This window comes from Dipteris shenzhenensis, chromosome 27, assembly GCF_047967505.1.
Source record: "Dipteris shenzhenensis isolate YYH24624 ecotype China chromosome 27, Dip_SZ_1.0, whole genome shotgun sequence".
In the NCBI taxonomy this organism is placed as follows: domain Eukaryota; kingdom Viridiplantae; phylum Streptophyta; class Polypodiopsida; order Gleicheniales; family Dipteridaceae; genus Dipteris; species Dipteris shenzhenensis.
The window spans coordinates 7,444,759-7,457,472 of NC_141622.1; the positions used below are offsets into that span (position 1 = coordinate 7,444,759).

General features: G+C 43.4%; 1 protein-coding gene across 1 annotated transcript in view; it reads right to left on the reverse strand.

Moving 5' to 3' along the window:
- LOC147883813 (uncharacterized) overlaps positions 1 to 2,430 on the reverse strand; it is a 46,721-nt gene extending 44,291 nt beyond the window's left edge. The window contains exons 1-6 of the mRNA XM_087398115.1: positions 2,321 to 2,430; positions 2,008 to 2,131; positions 1,844 to 1,915; positions 1,670 to 1,741; positions 1,413 to 1,484; positions 974 to 1,270 (exon numbers count right to left, since the gene is read on the reverse strand). Of these exons, the coding sequence (XP_087254241.1) occupies positions 974 to 1,270; positions 1,413 to 1,484; positions 1,670 to 1,741; positions 1,844 to 1,915; positions 2,008 to 2,100 (606 nt within the window). The 5' untranslated portion in view covers positions 2,101 to 2,131; positions 2,321 to 2,430. The remainder of the gene's footprint in view (positions 1 to 973; positions 1,271 to 1,412; positions 1,485 to 1,669; positions 1,742 to 1,843; positions 1,916 to 2,007; positions 2,132 to 2,320) is intronic.
- Between the last annotated feature and the right edge of the window lie 10,284 nt (positions 2,431 to 12,714).

Below are 12,714 nucleotides of genomic sequence, written 5' to 3' on the forward strand. Positions count from 1 at the left end.
TAGATGCCACATGTCATCATCATAGGGCCTTTCCTAATGCATCTTTTCACCCCTCTCTTTGGATACTTTAATTTCCTTTGCCCCTAGGCACATTGCTTGCATTAGGCCCTTAGCCTTAGATCCATCTAGTCTGGTGCTATCAGCCCTCACCTAGGACCTTGACATTGATTCCCTCCCGATCATTTACATGAAGCGCAAACAAATATATTACAAACGTAGATCCTATAGGGAAATGTCGACTGATTCTTCCGAGGTCATGCCACCTCAGCTAGAGCGTAACACCTATCTAGCTAGGTGTCTTATGCAAGACTCTTTTTATATGGTGTATGCCTAAGAGAAGTGTTGCATATCCAAATTTGGTGTCGTTTGAAGAAATGGCTCCAATTCGATAATCCACCACCATAACAACCTCCGTCAGTATCCATCATAAATAAAGACATTTGTCATACCACCAAGTTGGTGCATAATGTAATAATGTTCTAATGCCCATTAATTAACAAAATAATCATTTTCCTCGTCATGGCACAGCGAGGGAGTGGGGTCGATCAATAGTAGGTCGAGCCATTACAATCTGGTTGGTCAATATCAATGGCGCAGTCCATGCAAAAGCCCTACCCCATCCTCATATGGGAGCTCACAGGTGGGACACTGACTACTCCCAACAGGTCACTGTGCAAACACCTCAAACAAAGGAATCAGGCTTTTCTCCATGCAGAGTTTCTTGAGTCCCTTTCTCTGATTTACATGACCATAAATTAAAAGCAAACATTACTAACTCCAAAACGGTGACCTGGTTTGCAATCACCTCCACCTTGTTAATATCTTAAGTTACATGAGCCTTGCCAATCTGACGCTACACAATAAGAACTCTGAAACATAAAGATCTTCATTACAGGGAATAGCTATTTGATTGTATGAATGGAACCAATCAAAGGAGCATTCCACAATTGAAGGAATCCATTTAAAAGCATACCTCCTTATCCACAATTCTGTGAGGCATTCTTTGAAGAACTATTGGCTGCAGATGCAATGCTGTCATCGGCACAAGCTCTGCAATACGCCCAATTGCAAAATGAACACGCTGCAAAACATCACCTTTTCTTTCCATGTGCTCAGCTTTTCGTTGCAGAAGCATCTCCTTAGACATCCCCTTCATGAGTGCTCTCCTACTTAAAAAGTCTATGAAGACTGGTAGCCCACACGATGGGGGCAGGAAATTACGTACAAGCATATCCAAACACTGGACCACACATCCTCCATTCACAGTGGCCTGCCACAATCAGCGAAATTAAGAACTCGCAGGTCCCACCTCCCATAAGAGAGAACAGATACTCTTCAAGGAGCTGTGACTAGCCTTTCACAAGTTTTTGGACCAAAAAAAGACCACAAAGCAAACTCCATCCTGTACTTACCAAGTTGATCACAAATTCTGTCAAAGCATCTGCCACTTCGAGGCTGTGCATCCATAAACTCATGCCCAGAACCTGGAGATAATAAATAACGAATTACAAGATCCATGAGAGCCATTAAAAATGAATTACAAGATCCATGAGAACCATTAAAAACGTAGGATCTGAACATCGGGATAATGTTCGTGATCAGCACACATTTCTACATGAAAATGTCTGCTTTTAGCCAAAACAAGAGTTCGCTCGGGAAAAGGCCTCACATAAGATAGGAGAACTTCGTGATCGCGCTCTTTAATAAACGAAACTGCCTGTGACATTGCCTTAAGTCGCGACTGCCACAATCCCAACACATCAACCCCAAGCTTAGACAGCCACACGACTTTGACACGCCCAGAATGAGAAAACGCTTCAAACTTTTTAGTGCGTGTCCCAACCTGGAGAACATTATCGCTCGTAGCATCGCCTAATTTCAAATCCCTCAATTGGAGAAGCAACGCCTCATAATCCTGGTAGATGCCACTCCATTAAACAAGATGAATAAATAAAGAGCGACTCAACCAAAGTGATCAAAGCATTCCGAGGGTTCGACATGTACTACCTGGGAAGTAGCAGTGAGAGCTCTCACAATGCCTTGTCTGCTCGACGAGTCGTCTCTCAAATTCTCGGTTAAGAAGCCCAGTTCCATACCCATTATTTGAGAGCGCAAGAAAGGACAAGATCACCTGCAGGCAACAAGGAGTAAAACAACAATGGGAGCTCGACGCAGCTGAAATAAGCTTAGGCGCCCTCTTATAACAAACAGCAACAGACGTGCCGCATAATGATATGCTTGTCTTAAAAATCACAGGAAACGACTATTTCTTTGTTTCTGAAAAGTGGAAGGAAAAATCGCAGGGAACCACGGCCCCTACCTGAGCTGGAAAAGCTCCGAGGGGAGACTAGTTTGATTGACGTGCGAGGTGGAGAGATCGGTGAGGTAGAAATGAGGAGGGAGAGAGGAGCAAAATCGACAGACATCAGAACGCTTCTCCTCCCGCGCAGGCTTAGGGCTTTGTTGCAACCATCATTTACCACGTCACTCGCCACGTGTATCCCACATGCTTTTTGACGTCACATATTTGAATCAAGAGACAACACTAGTAACCATCGGTTCACAACTATAACCAAAGATTCTTAGCTCATGAGGACGGCCGCTTAAATAGCGATGGTTGGCTTCTAATAGGCAAGGGTGGCTCAGGGAGGCTCACAGAGGCTCGAGCGACGGGCGGGGAGCTTGGGGGAGCTTCGAGGCTAAGGGAGGGATTGGGGAGGCTCGGGATGGCACGGGATGGAGTTAGGGCCGTTCGATCAGACGCAACGTGCGAGGTTGGGAACACGAAGCTTGCACCGAGCCAACGATGATGGCACGTGGCGGACATAGCAGGGGTCGCTATACACAAGATGCGGATTGCCACATGGCACTGCGATTTGTGGGGGTGAAGTGAAGTTTGAGTTGGGTGCAGTGTAGTAGCACAGACTTGGGACGCGAACTTCGGTGCACTACAGTGACTGCAATAGCACAGACTTGGGTGCACAGACTTGGGACGTAGACTACAGTAGCACAAACCAGCCCACACAATACTAGCAGAGATGACGTGTCGAAGCACAAGAGAAGCAACACGATGCACGATGATGTGGCAGAGCAAAGGACTACACATACCAAGTGGATGATGACCTATGATACACGGGCAAAGTGACACGTGCCTGACACAGCACTATTGCAAGATAACAAGATAATTTGTCTAACATGCGGACACAGAGAGAGAGAGAGGGGGGGCGGGGGAGTAGAGAGAGTGAGAGAGTAGAGAGAGAGAGTAGAGAGAGTAAGAGAGTAAAGAGAGAGAGAGAGCAAAGAGAGCTAGAGAAAAGATAGAGAGAGAGAGGGGGAAGAGAGAGAGAGAGAAGGGGGGGGAGAGGGGGAAAGAGAGGGAGGACAGAGACAAAGAGGGAGGAGAGAGAGAGAGAGAGCAGGGAGCAAGCGAGCGAGAGAGAGAAAGAGAGAAAGAGAGAGAAAGGTGGGGAGAGGGGGGACAGAGAGTGAGCCTTAGAGAGAGAGGATAGAGACAGAGAGACACAGAGAAAGAGAGAGGGAGGGGGGGAGCTAGACAAAAGATAGAGAGAGAGAGAGAGATGGGGGGGTTATGTTTTTGTATGGGACGAGGCAGGTACAAAACATTGGGCGTCGAAGTCAAGGAAGTTTTCGAAATAATCGAAAGTAGGTGCCATAAGATATTCACAAAACTACCCAAAAAGGATCTCTGATGATTACTAATTGCTGGAATGATGCCCGAGCTTTATAGAGGCTTTTTGATAGCCATGAAAGCTCGGGCTTGATCTTTCATGGATTGAAGGAGTTGTGTAAGTGAAGGGGATGATTGCCACTGACAAAGAACAAAAGAAAGAAGGAAGGAGATCCTACAAAGGTGGAGGGCACATGAAAAGGAAGTTTGGACCTTAGCAGAATCCCAATAATGACTTAGAGATTATTACTGAACAAGAAGATAGGAGGCAAACAAGCAAGTGACAAAAAGTGAGGGGGAAGTAGATGCAACTATTAGGGAAGAGTCCATGCAAGAGAGGATGAGAGGCAAGCCCACTCAAGCTTATAGTTTAATTGACTTAATGGAAGGGCTCTATGTTGCAAGGTTGAAACGACTTTGGTTTGGCCTTGGATGAATTGAGAAGGAAGTAGAACGTAGGTAAATGATCACCTGAGTAGCTTCCAAAAGCAACTTGAAGCATGTGCACTAGAGCTGGAAGGCAAGTCACCATTAATAATTTTCGATTATGCATACCTTAACATGGCTCTTAAGATCTTTCATAAATTGGAGGATTCATAAGTATGGTTCGTCATTGTTTGCCCTTAAAATTATGTGCATATATTATGTTATCTCTGTAATGTTTCAATTCAACTATAAGTTGATTCTTTTTCTAACCAAGGCTCTTCGACTTAAGTTTGCACGATCCAATGTCTTCGTCCAAGAGGAGATTTATGATGTGAGAGATATATTAAACAAGCCAAAGCTTGGGGATGTCTGTTCTAAAGCTTGGACCCATTTGGTGATCCTATGTCGAGCTCGTTTTGTTCCTTGAAATTAAACATAACCTTAGGTCCCAACCTTAAGATCGATTTCAAGGCAACCATAGATCCCAACCTTCAGACCTAATGGCGGCAACCTTTAATTCCATCGTAGACGGGTCATGCAGCTTGTGGTAGTAGAAAGTGGACGTGACCAAGGACACTTGTCACTAAGCTCTCACTTGGCTTGGGATTGCAAAAGATGAGTTCTCTTGCCTTGAGGGGTTTATATATGTGTGAGTCTAGGGCTCACAATGCCCTCATTGATCTCTAATTAGGCCATCCCACACACGATCTTGACCCATTAAGGCTGTACTTTTCTAGGAGCCCAATTTTGGTGCTCCTTAATCTTGATTTGATGTGTAATGGCTCCTTTGGGTCCACTACTTTCATTTGTTCCTTCAAGACTTCCCTGCAAACTTTGATTTTCACCATGGACAAAACACTCGATCTTCATTCCATTGATTTGTTGGCAATTTGTTTCCTTCTAGATGTTGTAGGTCTTCCTTCATCAGCTCCAATAGACCATTGTGGAGTAGTATAATCCACACGCAAGGTTCATCATAGTGTGTAGCAGATTACGTGTCTCACACCAAAAGATACAAATTTGAGTGAAGATATTTAGGAAAGTCTTCTTGATGCCAACTTGTTTGTAGTGTTGATGTACAATGACAAGCATGAAGAGAGATCATCCAATATCTTAAAATGTGGACATTCCTCGAAGAGGCATGGAAGTATGAATGATAAAAGCTTGCACTAAAGGCATGGAATATGCACTCATAGGCAGCTATTTGTATAGGAAAGGGCAAAACATGATCCTCCGTGATGCATCTTATCACATGAAAGAGCAATCGTCGTGGAAGAAGCCCATCAAGGGGTTGTTGGTGGTCACTTCCACGAGTTTAGAAAATCCTAAATGAGATATTATGGCGGAGCTCTCTTGATGCCGATATGGCAAAGCATTGCCCAAGAACTATGATGCATAACAATAAATCAAGAGGCCAACCTTCCAACACAAATGCCATTGCAATTGACCTATCCATGGCAGCCATTCCAAAAGTGGGGATTTGGACTACAAGATAGCAATGCATCCAACAAGAAGTACATTGTGGTGGCGATTGACTATATTGCCAAATGGGCCAAAGCAAAAGACTTTAGGGACAACACAGCCCATAGCAAAACATGGTTTGTGTATGAGATCGTCGTCTACCAATTTGGGTGCCCCATCAAAACCGTGTTCGACCAAGGGGTTCATTTCATGAATTCGGTCATCCACGTGATGACAAAGGAATTTCTCATTCAGCACAAGAAATTGATGTCATAGTACCCATGTCTGAATGGTCATGCCAAAGTGACAAATAAGGTCCTAAAGTCGATTCTCTACCAGCATACCCTAGTCTAGCAATCGTACAAGTGGAATCCATTGTTCCAAGTGGTTGTATAGCACACAAATGGCCAAGAAGAAGCCATTGTGAATAGACTCGAAAAATTGCCAAGAATCCACAAAGTCAAACTGAGGGCAGCCTGGTGGACACAAGGTGTAATCCATTAGAGAAGGTGGAGGAGCAGAAGGAGACATGGCACAACCGCAACATTCAGAAATGAGCACTCAAAGACCACTCTTGGAGCAGTAGCAATAGCATCCAAAAAAACAAATGAGGCTTAAGGATGTCTTGTTGGTCAAGTGCAACAATGCTTGATGAACCACATAGAATAAATTTTTGTACATTGTACGAAATCCCAAGGACTTCCAGCTGGGTTGTTGAGCAGTTCATTTCTACCAATGAGAACATTTAGCTTGCATATGTTGAGTCAATAAAAAACCAATCTCCATTTCTAAAGCATCGACACATGCATGGAATATCAAATGCCAATCTAGTCTTTGAAGGATCAGTGCCTTGATCCCCATTAGTTGCATAATCTAGGATGCTTCGCTTTGCAATTCAAACTTTGTTTCTACTCTTGCCAGCTAATGAATTGGCCTGCAAAGTTCTTGATGAATCCATCAAAAGAAGCTGAGGAATCCCACAAACAAACACACTTGCTTGATGTTGCTTGGCTCTTTCATCTTCTTTATGGCATCTATCTTGGACCTTTTGGTTATGATGATGCCTTCATCGGAGATTGTAAGCCTTAATAATAATCATGAGAACACACAAAACACACACTAATATGGGTCTTAGTGCACTTTTGGAATGCCGGGTACTCCAATTGTGCTCACTCCTGGTTATAGATTGAGAAGTTGTCTAGGAATATTTCAAGAAATCTCTCAATGAACTCCTGGAAGGTCTCTACCATCATGAAGCACTGAATATTGCAGTTTATTCTTCGACCCAAATGGCATCACTTTGCTTGAGTATGCCCCCCATTCAGTGATGATGAAGGTTATCTTCTCTTTATCCTCTTTGGCCAGTGTGATTTGGTTCTACCCATTCTACCCATCCATGAACAAATACATCTTGCAGCTAGCTACATTATCTTAGATGGTTCCGTGAATGGTAGTGGTAATGGGTCTTTGATTGTCTGCATTCAACTTCTTGTAGTCAACACAAACTCACAACTTGCCATTCTTCTTTGGCACAAATAATGATTGGAAACAATCCACTGCTTAAGTTGACTTGATAGATGAACCCTACTTTGGCCAATCTTTGGCTTCACCAATTTGACATAGTTGGGGTTCATTTGGTTGTTAAGGATGGTGTAAATTGCACCATCTAGATAGGGCATTAGGGCCAAATCCTAACCCTAACCCTAAGAGGTTCACATATATATGTATATTCATATTTATGTTCAATACAACATAGTGTATAGTTAGTCAATCTTGTGTGCACTTCGCCCCCCCCCCCCCCCCTCTCTCTCTCTCTCTCTCTCTCCCCACTTCATCATGGTATTAGAGCACCAAGTACTCCCAACCCTTGCATCTCATCAAGGGACCAAGCCCTCCTTCAATGAGGCATCCTCCTTCTTTGAGAGCAAGATTCAAGAAGTTCATCCTTTGAGAGAGAATTTCCATTGAGAGAGAGTCTAAGACCTTGTTTCGTCAAGGCAACAAGCCCTCCTTTGTGAGGCATCTTCACCTCTCATTGTAGAGCTCATTCTCCATTTTAGTTTAGAAAGCTCAAGAGTCCGTTTCCTACAGCTTGAGATATGATCATTTGTGTTTCGATATGATCATTTGGTTAAGATTCTTTCTTGAGAGCTCTTTGTATGGTTGCCTCCTTGAGAGGTTTTCTATAGAAGAGAGAGGGGTCCATTTCATGAGTTTTTGAGAGAGATAGTCTTGATAGAGAGATCTTCAAAGTCTTATGGTAAAGAGTTTGTGAGAGAGCCTAAAGCTCTTGTTTTCCACGACCTCAACTCGGAGGTGTGAGCTCGACACTAGAACCTTCAACAGCAGCTAACTACACCTGACTTCAAGCCTCCTACAAGCTCCAACACCATAGTATGACTGGCAGCTCTACCTCCACATAGCACCAAACAACCAGCCCTACAACGACAATAGCTCTCCTATGACCTGAGCCTACTCACAACACCAAGCAAAGAGCACCTCAAGGCTACTTTGAATGGCAGAGGCGACTATCAGTCTCCCTTCAACGATGCCTATTACCAACAAAGGCTCTCCATGCATGAAGGTAGCTCTCTGGCTACACCGAGCACCACGACCAACAACTACGTGGCTCATTAACTGTACCATAGCATGCAAACACAAGGACAAATGGCCTAATTAAATTTAGGGGTCCTTTCTTTGTCTCTAGCAGATGTAGCAAGCCCCTATGTTGTCAGAGCTCTTTTTCGACGGTGCTCGCGTGACCAGAATAAGTGTTTATAAACATATGATTAAAAATACGACACTTATGTGCATAAGCGTGTGTGTGTCCTAGGTGGTAGAGCATACGAATGTCTATGGACAGGTCATGGGTTCAGGTCCCAAACGTGCATAGCCTTTTGTACTTTCGTTCATTCATCTTTTTTCAACAGCCGGTAGGGTGGGTCCTAGTGTCTTGAATGCTTCAAGTAGGACAAACTAGAAGCCCTTAGATCAAACGAGTCCTCAGCCTCGACTACTCCTAATGGGCTCCATCACGAAAGGCAGGCCATGGTGACTACTCCATGCAACTCAAGCGGACCGAGACTTGGCTAACTCCAAGACCAACAACCTCTACGCGTTGCAAAGAGTAACGTCCTCCTCCGGCCTGCAATCACAGTGCCAAATGAGATAAACAACAACTCCTATGGTGGGTCGCAAAGAGTAACATCCACCTCCAACCACAGTGCCAAACGAGATAAACAACAACTCCTATGATGGGTCACAAAGAGTAACGTCCACCTCCAACCACAGTGCCAAACAAGATAAACAACAACTCCTATGATGGGCACTCCACATCGAGCCGCCTCCAACGAAGCTCCACACAAACCTGAGCATCTCTAAGGCAACCATAAGCAATGCAACCCCGATGACCTTCGACCCCTCAACTACACGGGCAACTACATGCTTGTATAGCCACTATAGGCCAACGAACAATGCATTGGCAATGGCCATGTAGATGCTTCTCCATAGGAATGATGCCATGCATGAGCTTCATCCTTTGATGCCTCACCTGTGATGAAATCTACTTAGATTCCACCAGAATGTCAAACGATTGCGGCTGCTCTAACATGAGCGTGACCACACAAAAAATCACCACATGGCACCTGCTTATCTTCACCAAAAGTTGACACATGGCAAACTAGACTACCTATTGGCCACATCATTAGTTAATCCTTGTTGGCATGTGCCACATCAACTCATCGACTCTTGTGCCATGTCACCTACCACGTAAGCAACCATGTCACCATGACACATCATTTACCACCTCACTGCTCACATGGTCGTGCCATGTCATATGCCACATAAGCAGCATGCCCAGTCAGCATGCCACTATTGAGATATGGTGCCATGTGCACATAATTAGAGGCTAAGGTATGGTATTGGAAAGAATTAAAGTAGCATGTGGAGATGTGGATCAAGGATATTCACAAGGAGATATGTGGATCAAAGGATCCCACTGGTGTTGACTATTCAAAGGGCTCTCTCTATATAAGAAGCCTATCATGTATTGTTGAATCGAGATATACATTTGCTATCTCCCTCTCATGTCTTATTCAGTATGCTTTGAGCCTCCTTGATCTCTTGCTTTCACATGGTATCTCTTGCTTACCTTCCTTTGAGGCATTGCAATCCTTGAGAGAGAGTGTGATTAAGAGTTCTCTCGAGTGTTCTTGTGAGAGTTCACTTCCGATGAGAGACTCCCATCTATTGATAGAAAATTCCATTCATTGAGTGAAGAAATTTCATCCATGAGAGTTTGAGAAATTTTTGTTAATCTCCTTCCATTCTATTCATTATTCTTGAAAGAAATTTTCATCATTCCATTAGGGAGAGATTCTTCCATTGCAAAAGGAATTCCATCCATAGAAAGATTCTGAGTTGAGAGATCTATGGTGAAAGAGACTGTTCATCTTCATTACTTTGAGTGAGAGAGAAAGGTTTGCATTGAGAGAAAGAGCTAGTTCTTAGAGGGATCATGATGTCTCTATTTTGAGACAGTGAACAGAGATTTCTATATCAAGAAAGAGTTCCTTGAGGAAGAGAGAGATCTTTAGAGCCTACAACCCATGAGGCACCTCCTGCAAGCAACGACCTACAAGCACAAAGGCCGCTAGCTCATCTCAACAAGGCGACTCCTACATGACTGCATGCACAGCCAATAACACCTCATGTATCCATTTGCAACCCTTCAGGAGATTGGTGGTCTGAGCCAATCATTTTGATGGTGTGCACAGTACTATCCCTCTTCCCTCTGGCCTTATCTCAACAAGCTTAGCTCGCAAGATCAACCTCTGTGAATTCTGTCTATGCTGTCTTTGCCATACCGGAGTTCTATTTCACGTAGCACCATCACCTCAAAATTTCACCTCGCCTAGAGTTTTCAAGGTTCCTTGCTAAGGTCACCATTGATTGACACGTGGCAAAGATAGAAACTAACCATGGTTGAATGACTTGGACCTTGGTTAAGTATGACCTTGCGTTAAGTTTCTTGTTAGATTACATTTACCATGGTTAGCTTATTGAGGTTTGGTTAAGTTCTACCATGTGGCATAGTGCCACCTAAGCACATAACCCTTGCTAGGCACACTTCGTGTTCTCCATGTGAATCCCTGTGCCACATCATCAAAGGCCTCTTCTTCACAAAAACTTCGACAGGCTATAACTTGCAATCCAAGAAGAATTTGCACATGCTCCAAAAAGGAAAAGTGATCGTCATTTCGAGCTCTATGTGCCTATCAAGTTAGAATCATTGTTAGCAATTAGACACTACCATTGAAGCAAAATGAAGCTCATGGTAAGACCTTTGCAACAAATGGAAAAGCAATGCATGAATGCAAAAAGCATGCCAAAAGCACAAGTGCACAAGATGACCATAATATCGGTTGCATGAAATGTAAAAGAATCTCCTGCTATTTTGTTAAGGATGATATCATTGTGGTGTTTGGTTGATTTCACATAATAGAACAAATGAGGAATTGTTGAGTTAGGTGGGAGAGGCTTGCAACAAGTGTTGTTTATGTTGTTGATGTCGTAATCTCTTTGCATTGCTGTTTTGAACCTGTTTAGCATGTTTACAAACAAGTTACAAACTTTGGATCTTCTTGGTGCATAGGCTCTGTTAACTCATACTGGTAAATGCAATCCTACCAAAACTGTGCAAGTTAGAGAGCTGATGCTTCACAAAATATCCATTTGTCTCTTATAGGACGGATTTGGCTTAGGTCACCAACCAAAATAACATCAAGGCCACCAAATGACAGATGTTGAACATACACAAGGGCGGCCTCTTAGTAGTTGCTCTCTGTGGTGGCTCCTACAAGCCTACAACAACACAGATTTGAAGATTGCATGTGATTGGACAGGTACAGGGCCTCGAATGATGATGGACAATAGTAACCAATAGCAATTGTGAAGAAAGGTTTTCTTTAGTTGACTCAAGAATTCTAAGCCGTGGAAAAGGTTGCAAAGGGGGATAAGGAGTGTGCATTAAATAGCAAGGTCCGAGGTTCCATCCAAGGCTTCAGGGCATCCAGTTGCTCATTTCGGCAAGCAAGTTCTATCTGATTCTATAGGGGGTTCTATCTATGAGTTCATGATTGCTTGGAGGTTGTGATCTCTACACCTTTCATCTTTGTATTTTCTACAGTTATTGGTGGCTATAAGTATATGGTATTTTCCAATATTTTCCTAGTTCATGGTGTTTTGAGTTCATCTTGGGATTGTGTTTCCTCTTGGTGTGTTTGCAAACGTGACTGTTCATCTAGCTATAAAGGCATTTGAGTGTATCTGTGCTAGTCTCATCATGTTTTTGGTGCCTCCACGGAGGATCGGGCCGGACCTTCAGTTTACAAGACTGAGATCATTTGTGGTTGATCATCAATAAATCATGGCTCAAGACTTCTCATTGTTTCATGGGATGCCAGGCGAGATGCTGAGAAGTTTATGGAACAGTTTAAAATTACTTGTTTGATCAAGAATCGGCAAGATGCAGCCTTCATGTTATGGATCTTCATGTATTGTGTGCAGGATGAAGCAAGGAGATGGTTTCATGCTTATGAAGCCGCTCAAGCAGCAATTAATCTACCAGTGGAGGTAACTTTTGAATTGGCAAGAGATGCTTTTTTATAGCATTATAGGAGGGTAGAGGATCCAAATAAGTTGTGGCATGAAATATAAAATTTTGTGCAAAAAGGTTCCCTTGATGCATATATTCAGGATTTCAGCCGCTTGTGGGACTGTTGGGGTGTGTCACTAGGGAATGAGCAGCCACCTGCCATGTTGAAGAAGGAGAATTTATTTCAGGACTTAGAGGCCCTTTAAGGATGAAGCTGGAAGTGAAGCCGGTAGCTAATTTCCAAGAAGTTGTGGATCTGGCAAAGGCAAAAGAGTGGAAGATGATTATAATGGAGCAGCTGATTACAGGAGTACAGCAAATACCGAAGAGGGAGGAATAACATTCTATGAGTGCTTTGGTTGCACCAGGAGAAACAAAGAATACGGAGAATGACAATTTGCGTAAAGAAATGCATGAAGTGGTTGACATGTTCAAAAATCTTAGTCTCAATCTTTTGGGGGGTACTGGAAGAGGACAAGAAAGA